General features: G+C 36.1%; 1 protein-coding gene and 1 pseudogene across 1 annotated transcript; one reads left to right on the top strand and one right to left on the bottom strand.

Moving 5' to 3' along the window:
- Positions 1-6,212: 6,212 nt before the first annotated feature.
- On the bottom strand, positions 6,213-9,060 carry LOC120191604 (annotated as a pseudogene).
- Positions 9,061-11,003: 1,943 nt separating this feature from the next.
- Positions 11,004-12,064, top strand: LOC120191605. Its single transcript, XM_039194528.1, has 4 exons — positions 11,004-11,134; positions 11,266-11,362; positions 11,504-11,751; positions 11,836-12,064. Exons 1-4 carry the CDS (start codon positions 11,004-11,006, stop codon positions 12,062-12,064), a joined length of 705 nt encoding a protein of 234 aa, XP_039050459.1.
- The last annotated feature ends 789 nt before the right edge of the window (positions 12,065-12,853 follow it).

A 12,853-nucleotide genomic window follows, 5' to 3' on the forward strand; every position in this document is an offset into this window, starting at 1 on the left:
ATTCAATTCTTTTTTGTTTTGTTTTCTTGTCCCATTTTTCAGACGGATTTGAGATTGTGATCTGCCTTTCTTCCCTTCTTTTTTACAGCAAGTTATTATCAATTTTCCCTTCTTATGATAATTTCCATTAAGAAACAGCTCTTATGCGGCTAGCCAGAATGCATCTGGGTTTAATGATAAATCTCACTAAAAAAGTGCAAGTGTTTTTTGAATATTCTAAAAATTATGTTTTGCATGCTCTGCTGATTATGTAGCTAAGGATCCGTGAGTATTTAATCATTTGAATTTTCAAGTTTCTAATTAATGAAAGGAAAGTCTGCAAAGCAAAAACATAATTATTGCTAGGAATAATCATGTAACAAAGCCTGTAAAGCTTCTTCTTCTTCTTCTTTGTTTTTGTTGAGTTCAAATTTTGTTTTTAAGACTTCAGTTGTTAGACTCTGACGTCTTCAGGCTAAGTTGATTCAGTTTAAACTAGAGTTGTATCCATATCAGGGACCGAGAATCCGAGATATCAGGCCTTGATTGATGCCTTGGTTGCAATAACATACTGACTTTCAAACTGTTTTCATATTTGTGACCATTGTTAGTGATATTAACTAATTATCAATAGATATAGTAGTGCAGAAACTGCATCATTTGTAGTCATATAATAACTCTGTACGAATTGAATTGTGAATTAATTCATGCAAGTATCGAACTAGTTGAGTTGTTTTCCTTTTGACCATTGAATCAATTTTGTCGCATAGAACCGGTCTATGTAACATTGCAATATTTTTTTATCTTCCACAACTAGCTTACTAACTGGGTGGCTGCTAAGGGAACTCTCTTTCCGTTCTTATCATACGTCTCAAGGTTTGATTATTAGCCTTGGCTAACCTTATGGCAAGTGAACTCACCCTTCTATCATCACTTTTGGTACCGTGATGTTGCATATATCTTGTAATACTGGTATTTTGTTTTGTCGAACGTTGCATGTGGCAGATATGATGCTGTTTTCAGATTGATTTATCATACAGTTATGCCATGCTCACACCTATATGGGAGGATTTTGACATTTAAATGCATTGGTCATGTATGCTTTGATATAATTAATAGTGCATCAACATCAGCTTACCTTATCTTATTGGAAGAAAATACTTATTTTACTCCATTTATTTGCAATGAATTATCTTTTACAGTGAGGTATATGCACTTGCACTTTTCTTAATGAAGGTTGTTTCATAGCAGTAATGGAAGGTCAGCGTTCCATAGATGATAATTCTAAAGAATGGGCACAAGCACAAGCACAATCACAAGTTGAAAGCAATAACATGACTCAATCATCTCCGATGCGAAATAACCAAGGCCCATCCATTTCACCGATAGAAGAAGAACAAACACAAATCGATGATAGCAATGTTGGTACAAATAGTAAAAAGCGAAAACTTACTTCAGTTGTATGGAATCACTTTGAGAATGTGAATGTTAACGGTGAGGATAAGGCAGAGTGTCGTTATTGCAAGAAAAAATTAGGAGCAAATAGTAAGAATGGGACACGACACTTGCATGATCATTTCAAGAGTTGTCCAAGGCGAACTTGTAGAGATATACGTCAACAAGTGATTGGGATGGGGCAAAAAACAACGGATGGACAAACAAAAATATCATGCTTAAATTTTGACCCCGAAAAATCAAGAAAAGATCTTGCAGAGATGGTAATAGTGCATGAATATCCACTTGTAATGGTGGAACATCATGGATTTCGAAAGTTTGTGGTTGGTCTTCAACCTTTATTTAAGGTTCCATCTAGGAATACCTTAAAAAATGATATTCTCAAGATTTATGACTTCGAGAAAGAAAAAACAATGCAGTATGTTTATTTGTTTAATCAGTTTCTAATTTGTATCTTGTATTTATTTGGTTTCTAATTTGTATGTTGTATTTATTTCAGTCTATTGGAGAAGAATCGAAGCAAGATTGCCATTACGATAGATATGTGGACATCAAGTAATCAAAAAAAAGGTTTCATGTCAATCACATCGCATTTGATCGATGATAATTGGGAGATGCAAAGCCGAATAATGAGGTACTTTAAACTTACCTTTGCTAGCTAGGTACTAAATATAAGAACTAAATTGATTCTAATTACTTATTTACTAGGTTTATATACGTGCCTTGTCCTCATACTGCTGAAGTTCTTGCTGATGTGTTGTATGAATCTCTATGTGATTGGAACATTGATAGAAAAATATCAACAGTTACAGTTGATAATTGTAGCACAAATGATCTGATGATTCATTTATTATTAGACAAGTTATCTTTGAACTCGTTGATTTTAGGAGGAGAATTATTTCATATGAGATGTTGTGCACACATCTTGAACTTGATAGTTCAAGATGGTTTATCTGTTATTGGGGATGGAATTGAGAGAATTAGGGATAGTGTTTATTTTTGGAGCGCAACACAAAAAAGAATAGAAAAGTTTGAAGAAGCGGCTCGTCACTTGACAATTGATTGCTCAAAAAAATTGTCTCTTGATTGTAAAACACGTTGGAACTCGACATATTTGATGTTGAGTGTTGCTATAGTGTACAAGGATGTTTTCAAACGTTTAAAGCAACGAGAAGCACAATATAGAAGTTTACCTACAGATAGAGATTGGGAGTTAGCTTCAAGTATTTGTGGAAAATTGCAACTGTTTTATAAGGTGACTTTGATGTTTTCGGGTACCAAGTATCCTATAGCTAATGTATTTTTCCCATCCATATGTGAGATAAGAATTGCATTAAGTAAGTGGAGTGAAGATCGAGATGAAGTGATAAAAGCAATGGGGGAGAGGATGCTTGTTAAGTTTGATAAATACTGGTCAGTTATACATGGAGTTATGGGAGTTGCAGTTGTATTAGATCCAAGATACAAGTTCAAAATGATGGAGTATGCTTTCCCGAAGATTTATGGTTTTGAAAAGTCTGATGTTGAAATTGTAAAACTAAAGGTGCTTGTGTCTCGTTTGTTTCAAGATTATGAAACTTGTAATTATGAAAGTTCACAGAATCGGGATGTTGATTCAAGTCGCAACACTAGTGACATGGAGGTTCAGGTGGAGGGGGGGTTTTTCAACGACTATTTTACATTCATTGAAGATGATAATCATACATGTATCACTATATGAGTTTGTTTTATTTATCTTTTGATTGTTTTATTTATGTTTTAAATGTATAAAATTATTATTGTAGGTATCATGTCGGAGCTTGATCATTATCTTCAAGAGAAAGTAAGGACACAAAATTCAGAGCTTGATATTTTGTCTTGGTGGAAAACAAATGGTTTCAAGTATCCAACATTACAAAAAATTGCCCGAGACATATTAGCAATTCCAATATCCACTGTTGCGTCTGAGTCTGCCTTTAGTACAAGTGGTAGATTGGTGAGTCCTCATCGGAGTCGTCTTCATCCAAAGACGTTGGAAGCGCTAATGTGTGCCCAAAGTTGGTTAATAAACGAAATAAGAGGTAATCAATCATTTCTTTTACTTATAAGTTTATTTTTTTTTCAATTGTATTGTTGATATGATATGTTATATAAATTAATAAATACAGCAACTTGTTCACAAGAGTCCGAAGCATATTGTAAAAGCATCGAATATGATCATGATGATGGTGACGAGGTACTAAATTGATATACAAGTTATACGTGATATCATTAAATTTTTTATATAAATTTTGGTGACTTATAATTTTTTGTCTAATTGTAGCAATTGGGGGTCACAATTGTTTGATGACGGTGGTGGCGTCAAGCCCTTCATTGAGTGGCTCTAGAATGTCGAGTCTGAGTCGGAGGAGTGATTCACGTTTATCATGCTTTATGTTAATTTTATTTCAATCATTTGGGGTCACAATAGCGAAGTGCTCTTTGTTATTTCAGTTTGGTTTTCTTCATATTAAGACTACATTTCCCTTTGTTTTTATATTTTGATTTGAGTTTGTTATTATCTGCCTTTAATTTCCCAATAATTCTTTCATTAGTTTACTATAAGATTCCTGAAATCACATAAGAAAATTCTATTAATTAGCTCCATGTAATATACTACTCATCCAATTTTGGTTTGTGTTTCGATTCCGTTTAACTTATTTTAAATTTACTGAAATGTTAAATTATTTTAATTTGATACAATTTGGAAGTATTAAATTACCCGTTTAAATAACCGTTTATGCTAAACGGGGATACCCGTTTCCCCGCGGTTTTACCCGATTACCCGATGGGGATCCCCGTTTAAATCCCCGCGGTTTTTTAAACGGGGACGGGTATGGGTTTTTTAAACGGGGACGGGGACGGGGGGACCAATACCCGGCCCGAACCCGGCCCGTTGCCATCCCTAGTCCTCATCGGAGTCGTCTTCATCCAAAGACGTTGGAAGCGCTAATGTGTGCCCAAAGTTGGTTAATAAACGAAATAAGAGGTAATCAATCATTTCTTTTACTTATAAGTTTATTTTTTTTTCAATTGTATTGTTGATATGATATGTTATATAAATTAATAAATACAGCAACTTGTTCACAAGAGTCCGAAGCATATTGTAAAAGCATCGAATATGATCATGATGATGGTGACGAGGTACTAAATTGATATACAAGTTATACGTGATATCATTAAATTTTTTATATAAATTTTGGTGACTTATAATTTTTTGTCTAATTGTAGCAATTGGGGGTCACAATTGTTTGATGACGGTGGTGGCGTCAAGCCCTTCATTGAGTGGCTCTAGAATGTCGAGTCTGAGTCGGAGGAGTGATTCACATTTATCATGCTTTATGTTAATTTTATTTTAATCATTTGGGGTCACAATAGCGAAGTGCTCTTTGTTATTTCAGTTTGGTTTTCTTCATATTAAGACTACATTTCCCTTTGTTTTTATATTTTGATTTGAGTTTGTTATTATCTGCCTTTAATTTCCCAATAATTCTTTCATTAGTTTACTATAAGATTCCTGAAATCACATAAGAAAATTCTATTAATTAGCTCCATGTAATATACTACTCATCCAATTTTGGTTTGTGTTTCGATTCCGTTTAACTTATTTTAAATTTACTGAAATGTTAAATTATTTTAATTTGATACAATTTGGAAGTATTAAATTACCCGTTTAAATAACCGTTTATGCTAAACGGGGATACCCGTTTCCCCGCGGTTTTACCCGATTACCCGATGGGGATCCCCGTTTAAATCCCCGCGGTTTTTTAAACGGGGACGGGTATGGGTTTTTTAAACGGGGACGGGGACGGGGGGACCAATACCCGGCCCGAACCCGGCCCGTTGCCATCCCTACTCCGACTTCAGTAGTTTCAATGACTTCTCCGTCCGACCAATAGGATTGGAATAAAATCAATAACGCTCTCCCTGATCATATTGCAAGAAAAATTGCAGCATGCAACCCCCCACAGACACCTGGGATGGCGTTGGGATGATAGGCGTGTGTTCACTTCGAAATCAGCCTATAGGAAATTAACCATCCCAAGTTGGGGAACAAGAAACCTGTTGGAAACTGATCTGGAAACTCGAAATCCCTCAGCGAATTAGAGTTTTCTTTTGGCAAGTCTTGCACGTAAGCTTATTAACTAATAAGGAGTATGTTCTACGTCATTTGACCACCGATAGTAGGTGTCGTATTTGTAATTTGAGGGAAGAAGACATTGATCATGTTCTACGTCAATGCCCGAAGGTCTGATCAACTTGATCCCAACTCATTAAAAGGGACAAGCTCTCAGATTTTATGTCAATGCCATTGATGGATTGGTTGTGGAACAACCTGCGGAAAGAAGGTAGCCATGCGGTGGAGGCCAAGAACTGGATGATTTTATTTCCCATTATATGCTGGAATTTGTGGAAGCAACGTAATCTTCTTGTTTTTAACGAAAATTATTTGAACTTGATAATATAGTTAGTCGAAGCTTAAGATTACTATAAGAAATCATAGTTGCTCGTTATACAACCGGCTATGAACCTATCATCAGAACTCTCTAAATGAAAGCAACCACTGAAAGGATGGATCAAGGCAAATGCGGATGGTGTGGTCTGTTGTAACGACTTGGCGGCTGCTTCAGGGTGCCTATACGATGTGAGCAAGGAAGGTGGATATTTGGATTTGCTAAGAGTCTTGAAAATTGCTTGGTTTTATCGGCTGAGCTTTGGGCAATACATGAGGCTCTAAAACATGCATGGAGGTTGGGTTTTCACAAGGTGATTGTAGAAACTAATAACGCCGATACATTCCACATGTTATTATCGTTGAATATAGCTGCTTCAGGAACTGTCCTTGTCGACCATATTAGGGCTCTTTTTGAACAAGATTGGGAGGTTCCTCTGTACAAAGCTGGAAATCAATCCCCAGCAGCCTATAAATATCAGTTGAAATCTTTCACATTTTTTCATTTGTTTCTTTCAAAGAGAAATTCCTTTCTCTAAAAAGATAGTATCCGCGCGGACGTGTCGAAGACACATATTACCACGACCACGACCACGACCCGACCCGACCCGAGACGGACGGCGGCGGCGGTGCGCGAGAGTCCCCCTTGTTCTCTTTTACTCAACAAGGAAGTGGGAATTTCATACTATAAATATCCATTCCCAATAGTGTTTATAATACTATGTGGGATTGAGCATTACCAAGATTCCCCCACTAACGCGAAAGAATTCTGCTGAAACTCGAAAACAAACTTTCCAGAAGAGCAAAAGCGAGATTAGTTGCTTAAGCACTAGTGAACGTATCTGGAACTAGTACATAGTGATGATAATCAATCATTCTCTTAGATAAGTGAAACTAGTCTGGAACTTTCTAAGATGGGGGTAAACTCATAACACACAACTAACTCCTTCATCTACCTGAGTCCTCGATGTGTAAGATATATATATACAAAAGTATATATTTGGCCATCTTACCTCAGGATTTTAGTAAATGTGCTAGAAAAATGGCCCAACATTTTTCATAGAAGGCAGCTAACCCTTCTCACTTACATAGGTTATTTCATCAAGTTTATCTCAACATAAATCACCCTTAAAAGGGATATGAAATAATTAAGAGCTTTTATAATAGCTCAACCTCACAAAGGGTATGGTGACTTTCTTCAAGTTCATTATAAATGAACCACCCAAACTCTGGGCTAAGAAGTCATTAAGAATAAATATTCAATCTCATTTATCGGTAAATTCAATAAGTCCTTCTCACTAGAACCATCCAAATACTTGGATTTGAATTTATTAAGAGTTTAACAAACTCAACCTTTCTGTCGGTAAGTTCATCATTTCCTACCCACTCAATCTGGGTTATGAACTTATTAAGAATAGATATTCAGCCAAAATCGGTAAATTCATCAAGTCTTTCTCACTAAGACCACCTAAATCCTGGGCTATGAATTTATTAAGAGCACTTAAGCTCATCCTGGGCATGCACATTATTCGTCATAGGGATAGGCAATAGGAATGTGCACTATGAGTCTTTCCATGGTTTCGTTTGACCACATGGAACTTAGATAACTAAGTTGGGTATCCACCCTGATATTAACAGCTTGTCTCCTCTGTACAAAGCTGGAAATCAGTCCAGATACATCTTAATTTAGGAAAAGCTGTTTAATTTCTGATAACTCTCATAAACCAGCTGTTATCATTTGAAATTAAACAGTCCTCTTTCACATTTTTCCATTTGTTTCTTTCAAAGAGAAATTCCTCAAGAATTTTCTCTACTATCTAAAAAGATAGTATCCGTGCAGACGTGTCGAAAACACGTATTACCACGACCACGACCACGAGCCGAGCCGAGACGAGCTGCGACGCGGCAGTGGTGTGCGAGAGTCTCCCTTGTTCTCTTTCACTCAACAAGGAAGTGGGAATTCCATACTATAAATACTCATTCCCAATAGTGTTTCCAATACTATGTGGGATTGAGCATTACCAACAAAATCAAGGCTTGCTGCTATCCCATCGATCACTGCTTTGCCTCCCGTGTGGATGCAGAAATGATCCACTCCGCTCTTGAAGTTCACCCCTGCTTTAATCGGTCCTTGAGGAGCTCCCTTAGGGGTGGAACCATGGCGGAGGTTCCATTTTTTAACGAGTGAAACAGCCATGAACCAAACCAGTTCCCGGACGGGCAGGATCTTCGGGGTGATGGTCCTTAAATTGTCGGTTAACGAATGAGTTGCGGCTTTCGGAAGGGTTTTGCCTAGGTGAAATCCCATCCTTCCTTTAGCGTCTTCTTTTTGGATACAGCAATCATATGACTCGTCTATGGCTCCATGATTCGTTCTCACCAAGCATTTCAGTTTGAACATTGCTTTATGTTTTAAGGACTTGTTGTTCGTCAAAAGGATTGCGCAGCCACCCGAACGGAACAAACAATTCGAGAGAATCATTGATCTGTCACTGCCGGCGTACCAGTTCAGACTCAACGACTCGGATGTTAGAAGCAAAGCAAACTTGTTCTTGTATGATTTGAAGACATTACGAATAATATCGAGCGAAATCAAACTTGCACTACACCCCATTGAAGCTAAGTTAAAAGACTTGATGTCTGATCGCATTTTGTAGTGATTTATGATTCGAGAAGTCAGAGAAGGAACTGCGGCTAACATGGAGACATTGACGACTAAGAGATCGATTTCCTGAGGAGAAATGCCTGCCCTTGATAACACATTCCCGATGCTGTCCCAGAAAAAACTCTTCCATTTCCGATATTCCATCTTCCAATTTTGGACTCTCTTCTCTGCCGGAGAACATGATTCTCGGGGAGTATGTTTGTTCTCCGATGCCCGAACTAACAATGGCTTTCAACAAGAACTTGTACTCGTAAAGTCCGAGGGTTTTGTTCCGTTTTATCACCTCCCCGCAGAATTCCGTCCCGACCATCCTATCATCACTCGGCTTGTAACATTGGTAATCCAAAATGTAACATTGTTGGTGTCTCGATTCATTAGTCCACTTCCGCAATATGAAGAAAAGGTACAGAATGGGCATAATCAACAACAAAGAGAATAGCTCCATGAGAGAAAACTAGTTAGCGAAGGCAAAGAAAAAAAAAATCTATACTTTGTTAGATCGACGTGGTGTGTGAGATCAAATAATCCAAGCCCCTTATAAAGGAGAAAAATGCCAGGCCCTAATGAGTTGGACATGTGAAAAGGCTTATACACCAACTGCTATTACTCAACAATCTACAACAACCAGCTATATTTGTGTTTCGTACCAATCTTTATTTTAAAGTCGAAAGAGTCACTCAATCAGCGAGCTCAGCATGTGACATAGAAAGCAAAGAAAACACCAGGCAATGCTCGCCAAAGTTTCTTGAGGACTTAAATAACTTTCACATACATAAAAAAAACCTCTAATACGATTGTTTTCTAGTAATTGATTTTATTCCATTTGGGTTAGAATAGGTGTGAGTAAAACTCGACACGACTTGAAAAACTGATTTTATCGGCTTGATTTGGTTCGAGAAAACTCGGCTTGAATTGACTTCGAGTAACAATTTCATAAACTCGACTCGAAAATTTTTTTAAGTTCAAATCGAGTTGTAAAATACCATTCTAATAAATCAAAATTGTTATTAATTAGTGGATTTATTTTTCAAGTTTGAATACAGTCCTTTGATTTTGTATGATATATGTATATCTCATATAAAAAAATAGGAAAAAATATTTTTATTGTATTTATGGTTATAGAAATTAATTTAAATTGAAATCAAAGAATATTATAATATTCTAAATGTTTACAATTAAATTTAAACAGAAATTCAAAAAATCGACTCAACTCAACTTGAATTTTATAAACTCGACGTGACTCGAAAATTTTTTAAGTCAACTTCGAGTTGTAAAATATGACTTGTCAATTCGAAATAAACTTGAAATGAGTTTAAGTGTACGCAAATTGAAAGGCCATTATAGTTCACAGTTCATCAGTAACCAGTTAGAATATCCACATTTAAGTACGACGATGTTGATCGCAGAGTAGACTCAAAATTTAAATCTCATAATTTCAAAACATAAAATTCTTTTAAAAAGAATTAAATAAAGACAAATTATGAGTGTCAATTTTTTAAGAGTATTAATTATTTTTAAAATAATGCTGATTTTATTTTTATTATATTTTTTTAAAATTGAAGTGTTACTTCAGTAAAAGATAACTCCGGATAAATATTTAAAATATTTAAAATAAATTACATAATTCATTATTTAATTATCTTCGCATTGTATGAAAATAATAAAGTGGTCTTTCAACTATCTCAAGGTACATATGACTGGCAGAGCTCTGCATTCCAGATACTTTGACAATTCAAAAACATGAACAAAAAGAACCAGCACCAACAAGAAGGTGACCGCACTTACCAGAGAAGTAGTTGGTACTCCGATTTCCTCAACCTCAGGAATAGTGCTTTCAAACATCTATTGGGAAATTTTTTATGAACAAGTTCATGATCTTTTGAGTTCTTGCTGACCTGTATCTGTGGGTTTCTATGCCAACTTCTTGAGGCTGTTAAAGCAAAGTATAAAACACCCATGAATGCGGATAAACATGGTAGCTTATTAAAATTGTCTGCGAAAGAAAAGCAGGGTTTTGATACCAAAAAGAAAGAAGATGCGTTGTTTATCATTAAAAAAATGCCTAAATTATCATAATTTTATAGTTTATTTAGCTATTATCTTAGATCCATGACAAATAATGAGTTTTGTGAATTTTGGGTTATACTTGCTTTTTTCAAATGTTGCTAATGAGGTTATGAAGATGATTGATAAAGAATTACATTGTTTGTTTGATGAATACTCTTTCATTGTCGAGACAATCGTGAGCCATGAATGTCAATCAAAGGTGAGTTTGATTGTGCAATAACATTTGTTAAAAGCAACGAGTTAGTTTGAAACAACATTATTGCTTTAATTCCTAAAATGCCAAATCCCAACAAAGTTTCAGACTTTCGTCCTATTTCTTGTTGTTTTGTGATATACAAGACCATCACTAAAATTCTTGTCAATAGGATGACTTCTATGCTTCCGAGGCTTATAGCTCTAAATCAATCTGCTTTTGTCAAGGGTAGAAGTGTTGTCGACAACACCCTTCTAGCCCAGGAAATCGTAAAAGGCTATGGGAGGAAAATCATCTCTCCAAGGTGTGCTATGAAAATTGATCTTCAAAAGGCTTTCAACTCCATCAATTGGGGCTTCATTTTTCAATTTTAAAGGCCATGGAATTTCCCCCTAAATTCATTGACTGGATTACTACTTGCTACTCGGATGCTAGATATTCCATTGATTTCAATGGAAGTTTGATTGGTTATTTCAAAGGTGCCAAGGGGATTAGACAAGGAGATCCTCTTTCTCCCATATTATTTGTTCTGGTAATGAATTTTCTGTCGAATCTGCTCAGCACTGCTACTAATAAGGGGATTTTTGCCTTCCATTTGAAATGCAAGAAAATAAGGCTAACTCACTTATCTTTTGCTGATGACTTACTAATTTTTTGCAAAGGTAATTTACAGTCGGTAATGGGAGTCATTACAGTTCTGGACAACTTCTATGAGTTATCTGGGCTAAAGTTAAATGCAGGAAAATGTGAAATCTTCATTACTGGTTTATCTTTTCAATCTCTTGATACTATCATTATCTCCTCTGGCTTTAAACATGGTAGACTGCCTATTCGTTACTTGGGAGTTCCTCTTGTCAGCAAGAAGCTTTCTGATAAAGATTGCCAAGCCCTTCTCGACAACATCAAAAATAGACTTCATCAGTGATCTAGGAAAAATATGAGTTATGCAAGTCGGATTGAGCTTATTAAGACGGTTTTATTCAGCGTTGCTAACTATTGGTGTAGGCAACTTGTCTTACCCCAATCCATTATCAAGAAAATCGAGCAATTATGTTCGAGGATTTTTTGGAAGGGTTCTGATTCTCATGCTGCTGGAGCAAGAGTGAACTGGGTAAAAATTTGTAAGCCTAAATCAGAAGGAGGCCTTGGCCTCAAGGATATTAAGTCCTGGAATTCTGCATGTTTAATTCAACATATCCGAAAACTGCTTGCAGGGAAGGTTCAATGTGGATAGCTTGGATGCACAAATTTATCACCAAACATAACGATTTTTGGACTATGGTTGAACCATTGAATTCCTCCTGGTGCTTCAGACGCATGTTGAAAATGAGAAGCACGGCCAATGTAACACCCTCAACCCGTACCCGACCCGGATACGAGTCCGAGGTGTCACATTGACTTTTCAAACTTTGACTATTGATGAAAAATCAAGGAAATTTAAAACTTTTATTAAAATAACATTGTTACTTTACACAAGTTAACCAAAACAAGATAAAACTGATCAGAGCATTTGTAACAGACACTTTTCTTACATGCCAACCATATACACGACAAAAGACATGCTTTATCTGTTACTTCTGATATGATCTTCTAGCAGTGTTGCTGTTCTTACAACCCTATTTCCACTCTTCCTGATTCTCAGTACCTACGTGTAAATCACTTACACGTTAAGTCATAGACATAGTGAGACATATAAATATAACAATAATGCATTCAGTATGAATATGAACATGCAATCTATGCATTCAATCCTGTCGTATACAATTCAATGTAAACAATAATAATATGATAACATATAACTATAACAATGTAATTACCTTTGATAACCTTTTATAGGCCCATGTACATTTTTGAGAACTCAAGGTATTCGATACATTGAGGTTGTGCACTATGCTGTCACCACAGCTCGTATGGGTCCCACTAGGGGCTATGAAATTTGTCCCGAATGACCACTCCTTAAGAACCATATACATATTTCAATGGATCACATATGTGTCTCACAATACCCTGTAAATGTTCCAAA

This window comes from Hibiscus syriacus, unplaced genomic scaffold, assembly GCF_006381635.1.
Source record: "Hibiscus syriacus cultivar Baekdansim isolate YM2019G1 unplaced genomic scaffold, ASM638163v2 tig00116970_pilon, whole genome shotgun sequence".
In the NCBI taxonomy this organism is placed as follows: Eukaryota; Viridiplantae; Streptophyta; class Magnoliopsida; order Malvales; family Malvaceae; genus Hibiscus; species Hibiscus syriacus.